This window comes from Schistocerca gregaria, chromosome 2, assembly GCF_023897955.1.
Source record: "Schistocerca gregaria isolate iqSchGreg1 chromosome 2, iqSchGreg1.2, whole genome shotgun sequence".
NCBI classification, from domain to species: Eukaryota; Metazoa; Arthropoda; class Insecta; order Orthoptera; family Acrididae; genus Schistocerca; species Schistocerca gregaria.
Genome location: NC_064921.1, coordinates 524438322 through 524456111, shown reverse-complemented (window position 1 = coordinate 524456111; position 17790 = coordinate 524438322). Strand labels below are relative to the sequence as shown.

General features: G+C 47.6%; 1 protein-coding gene across 1 annotated transcript; it reads left to right on the top strand.

The window, feature by feature from the left end:
- Window positions 1–3999: 3999 nt before the first annotated feature.
- On the top strand, window positions 4000–16556 carry LOC126330209 (ichor-like). Its single transcript, XM_049996339.1, has 2 exons — window positions 4000–5325; window positions 15790–16556. Exons 1-2 carry the CDS (start codon window positions 4096–4098, stop codon window positions 16456–16458), a joined length of 1899 nt encoding a protein of 632 aa, XP_049852296.1. The 5' UTR covers window positions 4000–4095; the 3' UTR covers window positions 16459–16556.
- Window positions 16557–17790: the final 1234 nt, after the last annotated feature.

Genomic DNA, 17790 nt, shown 5'->3' with positions numbered 1-17790 from the left:
TTGCATACGAACGCCGCAGAGTGACTATGCTCTGCCGTCTCTCAGGGGCATTACCAACCACAAGACGCCTAACGTTTCCAGGATGAGTCAGCGAGCATTTTGCCTCTAACAAAAGTCGTTTCCCCTGACGTTATCTATCATTCTTGCACATTTTATACAAAGATTCTGAAACACAACATAAGCACTGACGCTCAGTACTCCAAAAGTCATGCTAACACAAACTACATCTTGTACAATTCTTTCCAATCTGTACAAACTTCTACAACTCACTCGAGGCATAACCAACTTAATTTTCTGTGGACCTTTGTAATTCAATTCCAAACCGTCGTTTTCTCTTTTCATTTAATTCCTAGGCTGGGAAGCAACCCTCTAAATTCCTCATTATCATTAATTTCTTTTCTTGTGTGTCCTTTCTAAGGCATGTGTAAAAAGTGATTTAGTTTCCTAAGCTTAATTTTAAATATTTCGAGTAATTACATTGATGAGCTAAAACATTGTGACCACTTGCTTAATAGCGCGTTTATTCACCACTGGAACGCAATATGGAAGTGATTGTGCGTGGCATGGATTCGATAGTCATTGGTAGGGTTCCCGTGTTACGTGGCATCAAATGCCTACGCACAACTCTTGCAGTTCCTGTTAATTACAGACCGATGGTTTGTGGGCACGGAGATGGTGCCCAGTAGTGTCCCTGATTTTCTTCCTTGGATTCAGATCAGGTAAATCTGGTGGCAAAGACATCGGCGTGAGCTCATCATCAAGGTCCACAAACCACTGTAGGGCGATTATGGCGTTGTGACGGGGACAGTCGTCCTGCTGGCAAATGCGGTCGCCGTCTGGGAAATCATCAAGTATGAAGCGATGCAGAAGGTCTTCAGTAATGTTAAAGTTGTCCACATTGTCATGCTGCCTTCAGTTACTATCGTAGGTCCCTTGAAAGCCCAGGTGAAAGTCACCAACAGTATTATACACCTACCAACCTGTGTCCGTGGCGCAGTGCTTGTTTCGGCCACCGTTCGCCCCTGAGACGGCGTATCCTGACGCGGCGATCGACCTTCGGTATCAAGAAACGCTATTCAGCCTACCAGGCAAAACGTTTCCACTGATTTATGATGCATCTCGATGTTCCGTGCCCACTACAGTCTTACACGATGACGTCGTTGGGTCGACATGAGAGGACGTAGGCTTCATGCACTGCAGTGCCCCTTGTTCAAAAATGTGCGCTCAGCAATGTGCTACGAAACATTCGTTCTTGCACCGGCAGTAACCTCTGCCGTCAGATGTGCAACGTATCGCCCCGTATTACACGTTAGAGAGCTGCCAAGTCTCCGATCTCTACGTTGTGAGATAAGGCGTGGACATCGAACACCTTGTCACCTTCTGCACGCGAACAGGCAACGAACTTCACCTACGAGGTGCTCGTAACTAGACGCCAAGCCGTAACAATCTGCACTTTGTCAAGGGCTTGAACCGTCAATAGAATAATTCCTCATTCGTCTCGGCCCCGCTTAAACTCCTGTTTTCCTAAACGCCTCCACGTGCCATTCAGTCTGTCGTTGGGCAGCGATCACAATGTTTTGGCTCGTCAGTGTGTGTTGTGTTTAATAATATTTTTTACTTGTTTGAATATATTTTGTTTGACCCATTAACAACTGCCCGTTTTGTTCCGTGTCGTCAACTTCTAAATCTTTCAGAATACTTCTTGATTTTGCTGTATACTTAGCGCTTTTTTCCTGTTTTGTAAATGCTGCAGCTTCTTGACATTCGGAACATTCCAGGGTATGCCGTTAATTAAGAAACCGGGATTTTTCCAGCAGCTATAATGAGTTCGTTACTTGAGAATTAATATCAAATTCAGATTTTCTCCCGCAACTCACAAAAAGATTTAAAAAACTCATAAGACCTTCATCTACGTAGTAGTAGTATGGCGACATTTTAGTGAACAAGCGGAAAACGGCAATATCTTCTGCCCCCAGCAACAGTACTTACCAAGATCTAGTGTTTATGCAGTCATGATATAGAGCAGGAATTCGCTCAAAGTGTTCATTTCACGCGAGGGCAAAGGATGTAGGTCGCATATATCAGCTTTTAATACAATATCAGCAGTCGGTCCATCAACGAGGAAAAAAACTGCTAAAGGTATTGACTCCGGAAAGGAAAAAGAAAGTCTAAATGAGCAAAATTTTATATTTTGCGCATAGACACAGCAGTTGCTGAATATTTCAGAGAGAACGAAATAGAACACAGGTGCCATAAACAGTGGCGGCAAAACAACGTAGCTGCATTACTTAATGAAAGGTCTATAAAAAAGAAATTAGCCTCTTTTTTCGCAGCTTCTGAAGATATTTCATCTTTAAACAACCACAAACACTGAACAAACGGCTCGTCTATACACTCCACATGATGTGAGAGTTCACGTGTTAGTCGCTGGAAGTAATAAGATTCAAATCACGCCAATATTCTGATTTTTGTGCTCTGCGGGCTGCTAAGCCATCTAAGACAACTACTGGGAAGGTATTTAAAACAGAAACGGGCTTTTTATTTCCCAATTATAGAATTCGAGATTGTCCCCATTATCTAACACAACAATCAATGGGAAGTAACAGAAATCTTGCTCCGTTTCCTTACCTCTCACCAAGTGGCTGACAGCCTTTGTTTACGAGGTGAAACCACGCTGCCACCAGTCTCTTGTACAGCGTAATGCTTTAGAGTTTTCGACGATGCAAGGGAAAAGGAGTGGCTGTTTTTCCATTTCAGGGCGAGGAATGTAGCGGAGATATTTTGATGTAGGGTCTTCTGTAATACAATAGATAGAGCTGGCCGAGTTTTGACTCTTTGTAGAATCGGGCGCTTTTCACCCAAACACCAGGCGAGCTGCAGCTGGGGCAGAGGGCGTCTCACTTGGGAACTTTTGAGAGGGGAATCACAGCTTCACAACTAAGGGAAACCATCGAAGACCTTGGCTACAACCGAGGGATGGAAATTGTTGGAAATCACTTTCCTCAGAAACCCTTTGTTTTTATTTTAAGTATTAATCTTTCGTTCTTTGCGAGTAGTGTCGGGATCGTAGCTCCATTGTTACGCAATGTTTCTTGCTATCAACAAAGCCATAATGCCAGAGCCGTATATGCAATTTTAATTTGATTGCGACCTGCGGTGATTCAGCACGCTAGCTTGTAGCTTCGTGGATGGCAGAAAGGACGGCCTGAGAATGAATATCCCACCCATAAACGAGCCGCAAAGAACGAAAGTTTAACAAATAAAAAGAAAGTACCAGAGTAACATTGATGACTTCCTCAGCGAGTACACTGTAGCTATGTCGCTGCAGATCCGATGAGTAGTGTGATAGGCAGGATGACTGGAATTCTGATGTGAAGAAGCTGCGCTGTCTTTTCTTTCCTCACTTCCCCCCTTCTTGTGAAACTGTCGCTCTGCGAGTGCGGCCCCGCCGGCGCGCCACTAATGCGACACACGGCCGCCCTCTTGCCGACAGGTGCAGCAGCCAGAGCAGCAGGAGCGGCAGCAGCCACTGCGATGCGAGAGGCCCCCCGCGGCCAGACGACGTCTTCTCGAGCCCAGCAGCCGTCCGCCGAGCGCCACTCCGGAGCGACCGGCCGTCGCCCACCAGTTCCTCCTCCAGCGGCAGCCTCTCACCTCTCATAATGTGGACAGGGCGCGGACCTGGGTCTTGACGGACTTACTTCTCGCGAACTATACTGTGTTCGAGACTCTCCCTGCCGCCATAGCGAAGGAGGCAGCGAGTTCGGAGCCGGACTCGGGCAACGCGGCAGACCGTTCGTGTGGTGTTCGGGCCGGGAGCGCAGTGCAGTGCGGTAGGGCGAAGACAGCGCTGAGCGCGCCGCGTGAGGAAGTAGCGTGGCGACGCCCGCGCAGCTCGGCGCGCCGGCAGCCCCACCGTCCCCCCTGGATCCCCCGTGGCTGTGCCCACAGAGGGCCGCGCTCCACCAGCACCAGCCGCAGCCGCAGCGGCAGCGGCAGCAGTCTCCGCCACAGGTGGTGGTCGGCAGCAGCAAGCGCAGCGCCGCCACGCCGACGCCGACGCCCCCGCCGACGCTGCCTGCCGGTAGCGCGAGCATGAAGTTCTCCGGCGGAGACGCCGAGATCCTGGGCGGTGGCGACACGCTGCTGCTGTCCGCGTGCGGCTGGGCTGGTGGGGCCGCGCCCGTCGTCGACCACTTCCTGCTCGACAACAAGCTGGACGCGGCGGGGGCGGGCTCCGACCACGACGACTCGTCCGCCAAGGCGACCATGGACGCCCTCGACAGCCTGCTGCAGGCGTCGCCGCCCTCGTCTGCCGGCGGCCAGCCGGGGGGCGCCACGTCCCCCGGCAGCTTCGCCGAGCTCAAGCCCCTGCCGCCCTTCACCGGCTACACGGGACACCTCAGCATCAACGGCATCTCGGGACACCACTTCCACGCGATAGCTGCCGGGCCCTCCTCTCCCCAGAGCCCGCAGCTCCCCGAGGCGAACAACAACAACGCGCACGCCACCAACCACAACACGGCGACCAGTTTCAAGCAGCAACAACAGCAACAACAGCACCCGCACCAGCAACAACAGCAATCGCAGCAGCAGGTGCAGCCCGGTGGACGGCCTACGAGCAGTTCCGGAGTGACGGGGGCGACGCTGTACTACACCGTGAGTACGACGGCCGACCAACCGGTCGTCTCGTCCTCGACGGCGTCCGTCGGGGGTGTGGTCAACATCAAGGAGGAGTTCATCGACTACTCGAGCCTGATGGGTGGCCCGGATATCGAAGACATCGCGGCGCTGATCGGCTCTGCCATCGCGGACACGACGGTGCCCAGTACGGTGGCGGAAGGGCTGGCCGCAGTGGCGGCGGCGGCTGCGGCGAGCGCGGGCGGCGGGCAGGCGCACGGCCACGCCACCCCCGACGACACTGCCGGCTCGCGGGAGAGCTGGATGGAGTTCGACGCGTGGATCGACACCGCCTGCTCCGGAGAAGCCAAGCCCGTCATCTCGGCCGAGTCGCTGCAGGAGTTCGTGGCCGCTGCTGCTGCGCAGCAACACCAGCAGCAGCAGCAGCAGCAGCAACAGCAGCAGCAACAACACCAGCAACAGCAGCAGCAACAACATCACCAGCAGCAACAGCAGCAGCAACAGTCGCAGTTCGAAGGCAGCTCGGCGTTGCAGAGCCTGCTGAGCTGTCAGTACCAGTCGCCGGCGGCCATGCTGCAGCACATGCTCAAGAGGGACACCTCAGCTGCGGCCGCCTCCGTCGGCTACCATATGCCGCTCCTACAGAATCGGTTGCAGAATGGACCTCCCAACGGCAGCGTCAAGGTAAAGTTAAAAACATGTCTCGTTTACGTTTATCTCTTTTGCTGCCTCAGTTCAATATCAGACTACTAATCCAAAGATTGCGAATTCGACTGCAAGGTGACGATAGCACTTAACAAGATTTGTATACATGGTGTTCCAAAAATCACCGCCAAACATTAGGGACGGGTTCCTTACAACAAAACAAGAAAAAATGTCTAGTAAACAAGAGCACACCTTAAGGCGTATAAGCACTTTGTTATCTTCGATACTAGGAAACGCATCACTTCTACTGCAACCTCCTTGCACTTCATTTCTTGGGAGGCAGTAGTATGAACCAAATTAAGCAACAAATTTCGAGTCACATGGGCTTTAAAACCTATGCCTTAAACCTATAAGCGCTTGTTCAGTTGAAGAGATGAATTTCACACTAGCGAATATGAACAAGTGCTCATAACTCTTAAAGCATGCATTTCAGTCCTTATGTTCACTAGACATTTTTTTTATTATTTTGGTCAAAACATCCTTCTTCGAAATTATGAGAACCAAACACCTTGCAATAGAACAGATTTGTTTCATATTACCGAAGATGAATAAGTGCTCACACCTCTTAAAAATGCATTTTAGAGCCCATGTTTGTTAGACGTTTGTACTTATTTCTCTATATAAGCAACCTGTCGGGCTGTTTTTCGAACAGCCTGTGTCTCAGACATGCCTCGGTTCGGACGCCACGAAAACATGTAGGTTTGCAGGTACAGGTAGACCGGAGGAAAGTGAATGTATTACCTCCAGGAGGACTGTGACTACAGATATTGTCGTCGTACAGTCTTCTATCTCCTTCCTGGTCGAAGTTGTCTACTTTGTCATCAACGGTTTTACCTACAATTTGACAGTTTCCCCCAGTTTCTCCAAAATGATTGTCTTTTGTTCCGATTCCTTCGAAACTACGTATTTCAAAAGCAGTTTGTTTCTTCAGATTACACTGCACTGTAGGTCTGCCAACTGTCATTGTACAATATTCGTAGCTGAATGGGTAAGCGTCAGCTTGCGCGGCTGAGCCCTCAGTCGCTTCAAGGATTTTGTCTTACGTCTGCTTTCACTTCTTGCAGTGACATTATAAAGTGAAAAATGTCTAGACACATCGCTGTTCGGAGTCAACATTACGAGACTGTTGGAATCTCTACAACAGGTTGGTTATGTGAGCCCAAGCTTCGAAGTAGAGACATACCACCTGCAGTAAGATAATGCCTAATAAAACACTGTGGATTTCAGCCCAACCTTGGCGGACAGCTTCATGTATGAAATGTTAATTTTCAAGGTTCTTCTAAGGAATAATCTAAACCTTATGCACCCCAACCCAGTTCGTTTCTCCAAAAGTTTACGTTACTGGTAACGAAATTTCCGGTACCTCCACCAGTACCACGACCACACCGTCTAGCTGCACATGGTTCAAACAGCGTTCCTGTAAAACGTTCATATGATCATGAGTCTGCAGTGGCTTTAGAACCGGTTAATGGTACAGAAAATAAATCGTAGCAAAATTCAAAAAAGCATCTGGTTGTCTATTGTACCCACATAAATCACCAGTTTCAATCACCGTTGCAGCTCTCCACCCATAAAGGGTATATTGAGTTTAGTGTCTGTCTGTCTATCTAATAGGACAAATCTGCGTTTATACATTCATTCAGTTGTCTATGTTTCTGGCTCGCAAACTTCTCCCTAAACTCCAAAATAATATTATATATCAGTGAGTTCTACGCCAAACTGTAAGCACAGTACTCCAGGAGGTCCGCTATCCTATGTTGTCGACGTGAAAATTGGTTGTAGTTTCCGGTTTCCTTCCTTTTTCTTTTAGCACGAAGTTTGACGTCTCTACTCATTTAGTGGACGTATGGCTGCAAATTTTTCATCCTATGTTTTTTCGTAGCACTTAATTTTATTTACCCTTTTAGCTATATTTAATCCAGCGCTATACTGGCGTTGTCCAACCTATATCATACATCTCTCCAGCAAGGTGTGAAATTTGTTGCATTCCAAAAGTACAAATATGTACTCCTTTGGAGTTACTTTTCTGTATTGCTCGAAATGGAACTGGTTATTGTTGTAACGTTTTCATTGAGATCGGCTAAGCACATCTAACTGCCACACGGGAGGGGTTTCTGTCATTTATTTAGCGTATTTGTGATTTATGATGGCTTGTGTCACACAGTTTATCGAAGCTGTTGTTGATTATGGCAGGTTCGAATGTGCTGAAGATTTCTGGGACAAACTCAAGCCATAAGATGTCGTCCAGAAGGACGTTAAGTAGGGGACGGTTTGTCTTGGGAGCTGTCTGTGAACCTCGGGCATCACCACTCTTCGTTTAGCTGTTGTCGGTACAGGCTCTTCTCGAGCAGATGGAAGATTGCTCAATTTCCTGCCTGTGCTGTTAGCAGCACTCCAGCTCAGATTCGGAACCGTTATACGGGTAGAGGCCTTTGGGGACAATGTAGATAGTAGTAACTGAAGTGGGTCGCACCCACACGGGATCGACGGCCCCAGTGACACAGTGACTGATGATACATCAGTGGCTTGCGCTACTTATAGGTTTGGTGGCAGGTGTTATGTAGAGCAGGGAAGCCAATGGAGAGCTCAAAAAGAAGACTGTCACTAGCCAGAAATTATTATTACCACTAATATGGAAGCGTTTCAGATAGTAAAATTTTATAAATTGTAATACCAAGAAGGCTAAATCGTGCAAAGAGTAGGCACACCACAATTGTATAAAATTTTGTAAATCTGTACTTCTGAACATTCTAAATGCTGCAGTCAGGGATGCTAAATCTAGTCCGACGCGTTTGTAATTTCAAGGCTCAAAGCGATTTCAGCGATGTGCGTACTGTCAGTCTGTTCCGCACACATCGACACAAAGAGATCCTCACTTGTTTGAGTGCTCCAGTGTCGAACGAACGCTGTGTGCAAAGCTATAGCGTTTGACCTGCCACATGGACAACATGACGATCATACCGTAAATTTGCTCACATGCTGTAGTTAACTAACTGCACGTCGCTGTGTACGCACAGCTTCAATCTATTGGTCCTACACAAGCATGGCTATAATATAAGTAAGCCCTACGATGGTAGCACATCGATCATTCTGCCTCATTCGAATTCACTCACATTTCGAAATTGCATGGCTTGGCATAGACGAGGCATACTGGTTCTTGCTGTCAATCAAGCTTCCACAGTGTTTGACGATTCTTCACTATATTGGGCCCTAAAAGTGTAACTCCACAGGTCGTTTGATCATCTTGTTGCAGTGGCATTGTGATCCAACAAGAAAATTATGTTACAAATCGTCCGAACCTTTTTATTTGTTTTGAATTAAAAGGCAATATGTTCTTTTTAAACAATAAGATGAACCTTGCTGACTGCTTTGCTTGTTAAATCGTTTACATTTAGATTTGTTCATAATAGCACTTGTGTTACAAGTAAGCAGAAAAAATCATCTTTCCCAGTAAATCAGAAGTCTACTTTCAAAGACGGCCAAGTGCTTCAATTGTCAGCCGTTCTGGCCGAGCGGTTCTAGGCGCTTCAGTGCGGAACCGCGCGACTGCTACGGTCGCAGGTTCGAATCCTGCCTCGGGCATGAATGTGTGTGATGTCCTTAGGTTAGTTAGGTTTAAGTAGTTCTATGTTCTAGGGGACTGATGACCTCAGATGTTAAGTACCATAGTGCTCAGAGCCATTTGAACCATTTTTTAACAACAATCTGCTTGTTTCAGAGTTTCTTTCTTTCTACCATTCCTTTAACTACAATTTATAGTAACGAATCATGTCGTAATATTTGCCCTGCCACTTTTTCTATTCGTTTCATTGTATTTTTTACTAACTTTCTTTTTGCTCACACGCTGCACAACATCTTCATTCCTCACTCGAACCGATGCGAGCTGCGATTGAAACACAAGGATTAGATTTTTGGTTGTTAGCAGCAATTTCTTTTCATATAACTGCATTTTTCCTTTTAAAACGTGTTAATATGAATTTGTCGCATCTTCCTTCTTTATCTCTTCTGCTTCCGCGATCGCAAAATTCGTCCAGTTTTTGAAGAATATCTTGTTCAAGTTTAGCTTTTACTCGTCGCTACCCAGCATGTCCAACTGTTGCTCACACTTTCCATCTGATTGAAGCATCTGTTTCTGCTGCTGCTAACTTTCGGCGAACACTTCTGTGTCGTCAGGAACCGTATCATGCTCGTGTTCTGTCTGTAACCAACAACTCCCACTTCCAGACGGTCCTTTACTTCCCTCATTTCCCCTTCAGTACACAAATTAAATATCAGTGGCGGCAGTGAGCAGTCCTGCCTCACACCGTTCCAGACATCAGCCTCTTGTACCACACCTTCAGAGCCAACTACTCCGGACTACTTCGGATTAAGAAATCATATATCTAAAAGTTAATCCAAACTGTCTAAGAAGGAGGAAGACATTTATTCCATTCCACATTATCGAAAGTCTTCTCCAAATGTACGAATGGGATGTACGCATCCTGTTCTTGAACTCTTCTTGGAAATTCAGTTAGGTGGCGTCCCCATGCCCGAGAAGTGTTCATTATATGCCGGGGAAAATCTAAGTTCACAGGACGTTTCCCTGTGGCTGTTCTCCTCTCAAACTCTAACCCCGGTTATTAATGATAGTGCCAAAACTGCTTCTCCTAAAATCAAACCATTCCTCTGCCTATTTGTATTTCAGTTTTCTCTTACATAGTTAGATAAAGTGCTGTTGTGAGAATTAACTCGAGATTTTCCTTGACAATCTTATTTTCTGAGTGTGCTAGTAACTAAATCACAGAATGGGGAGCCAGAGCCCTAAGACTCTTGGTGGCTTTTCAGGGAAGACGATTCGAAGCACTTGCAACGGTATAAGGTTTTATTAGAGGTTTAAAATGCCGTTGTCTCGTCAGATATGTGTTCCGTTCCATTAACCGCCTAGGCTGAAGTTTTCCACCGATTCCCGGCGGAGTCAGGGATTTTCTCTGCTTCGTGATGGCTGGGTGTTGTGTGTTGTCCGTAGGTTAGTTAGATTTATGTATTTCTAAGTTCTACGGGACTGATGACCATAGATGTTAAATCCCATAGTGCTCAGAGCCATTTGAACCATTTTTTTTTTGAAGTTTTCCACCGTTTTTCTTAATCGCTTAAATACTGAGGTAGTTTTTTCGACGATCACTGTCACATTCCAAACGTCAGTGTTGCTTAATACTGGGCGACGGGTTTCGGGAAGAAGGTATATAGTCGGATGGCCTAAGTGAGAGAGATCATGGACTTGATTATTTACACTCCTGGAAATGGAAAAAAGAACACATTGACACCGGTGTGTCAGACCCACCATACTTGCTCCGGACACTGCGAGAGGGCTGTACAAGCAATGATCACACGCACGGCACAGCGGACACACCAGGAACCGCGGTGTTGGCCGTCGAATGGCGCTAGCTGCGCAGCATTTGTGCACCGCCGCCGTCAGTGTCAGCCAGTTTGCCGTGGCATACGGAGCTCCATCGCAGTCTTTAACACTGGTAGCATGCCGCGACAGCGTGGACGTGAACCGTATGTGCAGTTGACGGACTTTGAGCGAGGGCGTATAGTGGGCATGCGGGAGGCCGGGTGGACGTACCGCCGAATTGCTCAACACGTGGGGCGTGAGGTCTCCACAGTACATCGATGTTGTCGCCAGTGGTCGGCGGAAGGTGCACGTGCCCGTCGACCTGGGACCGGACCGCAGCGACGCACGGATGCACGCCAAGACCGTAGGATCCTACGCAGTGCCGTAGGGGACCGCACCGCCACTTCCCAGCAAATTAGGGACACTGTTGCTCCTGGGGTATCGGCGAGGACCATTCGCAACCGTCTCCATGAAGCTGGGCTACGGTCCCGCACACCGTTAGGCTGTCTCCCGCTCACGCCCCAACATCGTGCAGCCCACCTCCAGTGGTGTCGCGACAGGCGTGAATGGAGGGACGAATGGAGACGTGTCGTCTTCAGCGATGAGAGTCGCTTCTGTTCCAACAGGACAATGCACGTCCGCATGTGTCCCGTGCCACCCAACGTGCTCTAGAAGGTGTAAGTCAACTACCCTGGCCAGCAAGATCTCCGGATCTGTCCCCCATTGAGCATGTTTGGGACTGGATGAAGCGTCGTCTCACGCGGTCTGCACGTCCAGCACGAACGCTAGTCCAACTGAGGCGCCAGGTGGAAATGGCATGGCAAGCCGTTCCACAGGACTACATTCAGCATCTCTACGATCGTCTCAATGGGAGAATAGCAGCCTGCATTGCTGCGAAAGCTGGATATACACTGTACTAGTGCCGACATTGTGCATGCTCTGTTGCCTGTATCTATGAGCCTGTGGTTCTGTCAGTGTGATCATGTGATGTATCTGACCCCAGGAATGTGTCAATAAAGTTTCCCCTTCCTGGGAAAATGAATTCACGGTGTTCTTATTTCAATTTCCAGGAGTGTAGTTAAAATTCACTTATTACAAGAGGTATGACTTGGAATAAATACTGAAATAACAAACACTAAGAGTGCTTTACAACTCCTGACTTTATTCAGAAAACAGTATCTACCCCTGATTTGCTTGCTCTAAAAGAAGAAGAGATCAAGTCTTTACACAGAAACTGTAACTGATTAGCACTGTTACGTCTACTTAAAATGAAACTGTCGGTACCCAGGTCAGGGCAGCGCTTAAGTCCCTCACTAAATTACTAAGATTTCATCAACTGTGCTGCAAATACTGCAATAACTCTTAGTCCTGACTGGCTACCGTTTTCGGCAGCCTATGCTGATACAGCTATCAGCGTCCTAATCTGACAGCAATACACTTCTCGGATCGTCCTGTTTCCGAGTTTTATCCAGTTTCGCCCGCCAATTTATGACATAACATGTTGTCGAAGGGCCCTCTCCATCACATTTGCTCAAATTTTGCATTATTCTTCGGAAACTAGGGAGGTGTCTGTCGCTAAATCATATCTTTGACCTGCTATAGGCTCTTCATGGTGCACAGGTATCCCATCCAAAGACTCGCTACCATTATCCCTCTGTTACCCTCGTTCCTTGTCTGCAAATATACCATAGTTATTTTAACAGCTATAGCGCTATCGCCATATACCACCGTCGCTACCCGGGAGCCTCTGGTCAGTATTTTTCCCCACCGCATTTAGGAACCTCTGACATTTATGTGAGGGGCTTTCAGTAAGCAACATAACACACTTTTTATCTGGAAGCAGGTTATTTTTATTCAGGATTCCAATACACCATATTATTCACCGCTCTTTTGGCTATATAACCATGTTTTACAACATAATCTCCGATCCAAGCGACGGCTTTACGTCACCTTACTGGGAAGGCTTGTATGCCCGCAGGAGACCACTATCCTGACCGACGTCGAAGCCAACGTCTTGCGGCATCAATAACTTCCCCATCATCTTTCCACTGTCAGCTTCGTAGCGCGCAAGCAATTCCACACAGATGATCCTTCGTCGTTTTTTATTGTCTTCTGTTAGGCGCCGATTACCCAAGCGGGCGCACACGTTGAGTACCCCAACTGTTGGACAGTGTGTCAGAACTACCAACAGCGACGTCCAGGTGAGCAGCGAGGTGTTCGATTGTGATCCGTAGATCACCTCGAATGAGAGTGTCCGGACGTTCCAACACTGCAACAGCCACAGTGGTCTCTAGTCAGCCAGCGTAGGTTTCCGCGACCTTGTGATGATGATAGGTGCCTCGCCCGCCGTTGACCATGCTGTTGTTCACTGTCCGATCCCCGTAGATATTCTGAAAGAGCCGATGCATATCTGCAATTCTCTGATTTTCCGGCAAAAGAAACTCAAGGGCAGCTCTCTGCTTGGAAAGCAGTTCCGTTACAGACACCGTTTTGAGGACACCACCCATCGAACTTCATGAAACTGTAGAGGAAGATGCGGGAATACTCTACGATATCCCATGACAAATTTCGCTTTTTTCCAACCAAAATTGGTCAAGAAAAAACAGTGTTGCATTGCTGGAGCGTCCCTCGTAAGTGCTAACGCGAAGCGCGTCCGTCGCCACCCTGGCGCGTCTGGTCAGCATTTTTCCCCACGGCATTTAGGTGCCTGTAACATTCTATGTATCTCTCGTCTCCTAACTTTCTCTTTATGTTTCCCGTGGATACCACATCTACATTTATACTCCACAAACCACCCAATGGTGTGTGGCGGAGGGCACTTTACGTGCCACTGTCATTATCTCCTTTTCCTGTTCAAGTCGCGTATGGGTTGCGGAAAGAACGACTGCCGGAAAGCCTCCGTGAGCGCTCGAATCTCTCTAATTTTACATTCTTGATCTCCTCGGGAGGTGTAAGTAGGGGGAAGCAATATATTCGATACCTCATCCAGAAACACACCCTCTCGAAATCTGGACAGCAAGCTACACCGCGATGCAGAGCGCCACTCTTGCAGAGTCTGCCACTTGAGTTTGCTAAACATCTCCATAACGCTGTCACGTTTACCAAATAACCCTGTGACGAAACGCACCGCTCTTCATTGGATCTCTATCTCCTCCGTCAACCCGATCTGGTACGGATCCCACACTGATGAGCGATACTGAAGTATAGGTCGAACGAGTGTTTTGTAAGCCACCTCCTTTGTTGATGGACTACATTTTCTAAGGACTCTCCCAATGAACCTCAACCTGGCTCCCGTCTTACCATCAATTAATTTTATATGATCAATCCACTTAAAATCGTTCCACACGCATACTCCCAGATATTTTACAGAAGTAACTGCCACCAGTGTTTGTTCCGCTATCATATAATCATACAATAAAGGATCCTTCTTTCTATGTATTGGCAATACATTACATTTGTCTATGTTAAGGGTCAGTTGCCACTCCCTGCACCAAGTGCCTATCTGCTGCAGATCTTCCTCTATTTCGCTGCAATTTTCTAATGCTGCAACTTCCGACACTATCTACTAAGTCATTTATATATATTGTGAAAAGGAATGGTCCCATAACACTCCCCAGTGGCACGCCAGAGGTTACTTTAACGTCTGTAGACATATCTCCATTGAGAACAACATGCTGTGTTCTGTATGCTAAAAACTCTGCAATCCAGCCACACAGCTGGTCTGATATTCCGTAGGCTCTTATTTTATCAGGCGACAGTGCAGAACTGTATTGAAGGCCTTTCGGAAGTCAAGGAAAATGGCATCTACCTGGGAGCCTGTATCTAATATTTTCTGGGTCTCATTAACAAATAAAGTGAGTTGGGTCTCACACGATCGCTGTTTCCGGAATCCATGTTGATTCCTACAGAGTAGATTCTGGGTTTCCAGGAATGACATAATACGCGAGCAAATAACAAGTTCTAAAATTCTACAACAGGTCGATGTCAGTGATAGAGGTCTAAAGTTTTGCGCATCTGCTCGACGACCCTTCTTAAAGACTGGGACTACCTGTGCTCTTTTCCAATCATTTGGAATCTTCCGTTCCTCTAGAGACTTGCGGTACATGGCTGTAAGAAGTTCTTTCGCGTACTCTTGCATGGGGGCTTAATTATTAAAATGCAATAATTTTAGCAGCTGTGTGTCCAGTTACGAAGTCTCGTAACCGGCTGGCCCTGAGTAGTATTAGTACTCAATCTGATTGCATAAAATAACAATAAAGAATGAAAGGAAATTTCCGTTAACACAATTGATTAATTAAGTCCCCTGTAACTATAAAAGCTGCGAAACAACAAAGCACAAGTGTAACTGTTCTGTGTGTGGAAGTGTGATTCAACGTACACATCTGGCATGGTTCTTCCTCAATACAAGAAATTTTAAACACCATTTACAATGAAGTAATTAAAAAAGCCAGAAATACTACAATTGCACATAGAAACCAAAATTACAGTCTAATACATGAACACGAGCCAGATGCTTTGTTGACTGAACCTGTGACCAAGAGGCATTATTATTTAGGAAATTTGAAAAAAAAATTTTTGTTACCTCCATATATATTGACGAAAAATACACTGTGATCATTGCAACATCTTCCATATATACATTGCACCAACCGAACAGCATCTACTCTCTCGCCCAACAGAGCAATAACTGCACGCGACATCCTCTCAACAAGCACTGCCCACGGCAACCTCTGAACTACAACTGCCCTCGACAATCTCTGAACAACTACTGCGCCAGTGGAGGCGGCGGAATAATACTGTTTGGCGCAATCTCTGACGCTGTGTCTCAGTGTAGCCACCTTTCACTCTGTGTATTAATATCCCGTCAGGTCCAGTGGACTTTCCTCTGTTGAGTGATTTCAGTTGCTTCTCTATTCCATGGTCACTTATTTCGATGTCAGCCATTTTTCGTTTGTGCGACGACAAAGCCGAGACCCAGTAGGCCTATGAGCTCGGTGTATAATTATCTCGTCGTTGACAGCTCGTTACGTAGTACGGAAACCCTAATCTTAGTGTGCACGTGTTTGCAGGCGGAGACGTACCTGGAAGCGCCGTCGTCCAGCACCCAGTACCTGGCCCACACTACCACGGGCAGCCCGCCGGGCGTGGTATCCACCACGGACACGGCACTGCTCATCAACGGCAGCAGGTACGGCGGGGGCGGCGGCATGGGGGTGGCGCGGCCCGCGCCGGGCCCGGGCTCCGCGTCGGCGGCGGCTGCGGCGGCGGCGGCTGCGGCGGCGCGCATCGGCTTCGCGTCCCACCTGCCCCCGCGGCCTCTCAAGACGGCGCCGTCGCCCGACCTGCTGGTCAACGGCGGCAGCCTCGACAGCCTGGCGGGCGCCGTCTTCCCGCACACCACCACCGCCACCACGACGACGCCGGCGCCCTCCAAGAGCAAGAGCCGCAACCGGTCGCGCAGCAAGCAGCAGTGCGGCGTGGGCGCGCCCGGCGCCGCCGCCGCCGGCGTCGTTTACTCCGGCGACCCCGCGGCCGCCGCCGTGCTCGGCAAGGAGAAGCCCGTGCACCGCTGCAGCATCTGCAACCGCGGCTTCCTCAACAAGTCCAACATCAAGGTGCACCTGCGGACGCACACGGGCGAGAAGCCCTTCAGGTGCGACGTCTGCGGCAAGGCGTTCCGTCAGAAGGCGCACCTCATCAAGCACCAGCAGATCCACAAGCGCGTCGGCCGCGATTGACGGCTCGGGGGCGTGGCCGGCGCGGACAGGCTGCTGGCGGCGCTGGTGGCGCGCCGTGCGGCAGAGGAGCGAACCTCCGCGCTCGCGAACCTAACACTCGGCCGCCGGCTCTAAAGCCAGTGTCAGCCGAACGCTGTGATTCCCTGACACTCCGTAGAACGTTATGCGGATATCTTCCCGTCGAGACAACCCTACCACTAGGTGACAACTCATTAGAAACAAACAAACAGTGGCGTGATTTGCCAGCCAGTGCTAAACTGTGGGGTTCGTCTCCATCCCAATTGACTGCATCGCAAACAGATCCGCGTGCATCGTTGTGACGCATAACTTTCTACCGTGTAAGTGTAAGAGCAGCCGATCGATCTCGTACGTGCGGAGAGCAGTACACTACGTAAAACGGAACAGGAGTAAAATAGGTATACTGTAGTTTTAAATGTGTAAATGGCTGTAAATGCAAGGAAATAAGTTTCTATTTTGTGACAAGTCTCATAAATAAATGTGCAATTCTGAGATGAACTACCTGTGCAAGTTGAGCACAGTAGGTGATAATGAAGTGTAGATAAAGAGTGAAAAGTGTAATTATAATGTATTTATAGCTGCAAATTAAAAGTAGCGTAACAGTTTCAAACTGCTTTTGAGAGTCGTTAAACTCATTTTCCTGTGCAGATTACTCAAATTGTTAAAGACAGATTTCTTACGAACATTATCTCAGGTTAGCCAAAGAGTGCGTTGCTGCCTAATTTTATTTTTTTACTCTCTTTGTGTGTGTACGTATGTATGGCTGCGTGTATGTTTGAAGGTATGTTTTTTTTACTTGTGTGCGGTGGAGTTGTTAACTTCCCTGTGTCTCACTAGACTATGTTCAAGTATTCGATTGGTTACGCATTTTGGTGCAACAGCGAGGGTTCACTGCAGAATTTAGTTTTTTGCAGATAACTTACTTCCAGTAATACATAATTTACTGCTAGCAATGAAACAGAGAATTTCAAAATTGTTACCTTATTTATTGTAGAAGAATCTAGGAAATCAATAATTTTAAATTAATTATGTTACGTTGTCAGTTCTATTCTACTCTTCTTATTGATTCTAAGTTGCGATCAAAAAATACTCGCCATAATTTTTTTCATCTGTCTTGTTATTTCACGGTATGAAGTCTAAGTGACTTTGAAATTAACTGTACTTTGAAATTAACTGTACTGTTAATAGTTGGTGCTTTTTTGTTGTGCTTCCACGTAAAACGCATAACGCTACACCAGAGGTACAATTAATTCTCGCAGCCGCTGAAAAAAATCATTGCTTTTGTAGTAGTCATATTTAGTTTCGGAAACTTCA

What these genes read in the sequence shown, in the direction of transcription:
- LOC126330209 (XM_049996339.1), top strand. Translation starts at nt 4,096, where the DNA reads ATGAAGTTCTCCGGCGGAGACGCCGAGATCCTGGGCGGTGGCGACACG. An exon ending in CTCCCAACGGCAGCGTCAAG is followed by an intron (nt 5,326 to 15,789) that starts GTAAAGTTAAAA and finishes ACGTGTTTGCAG; the next exon opens with GCGGAGACGTACCTGGAAGC.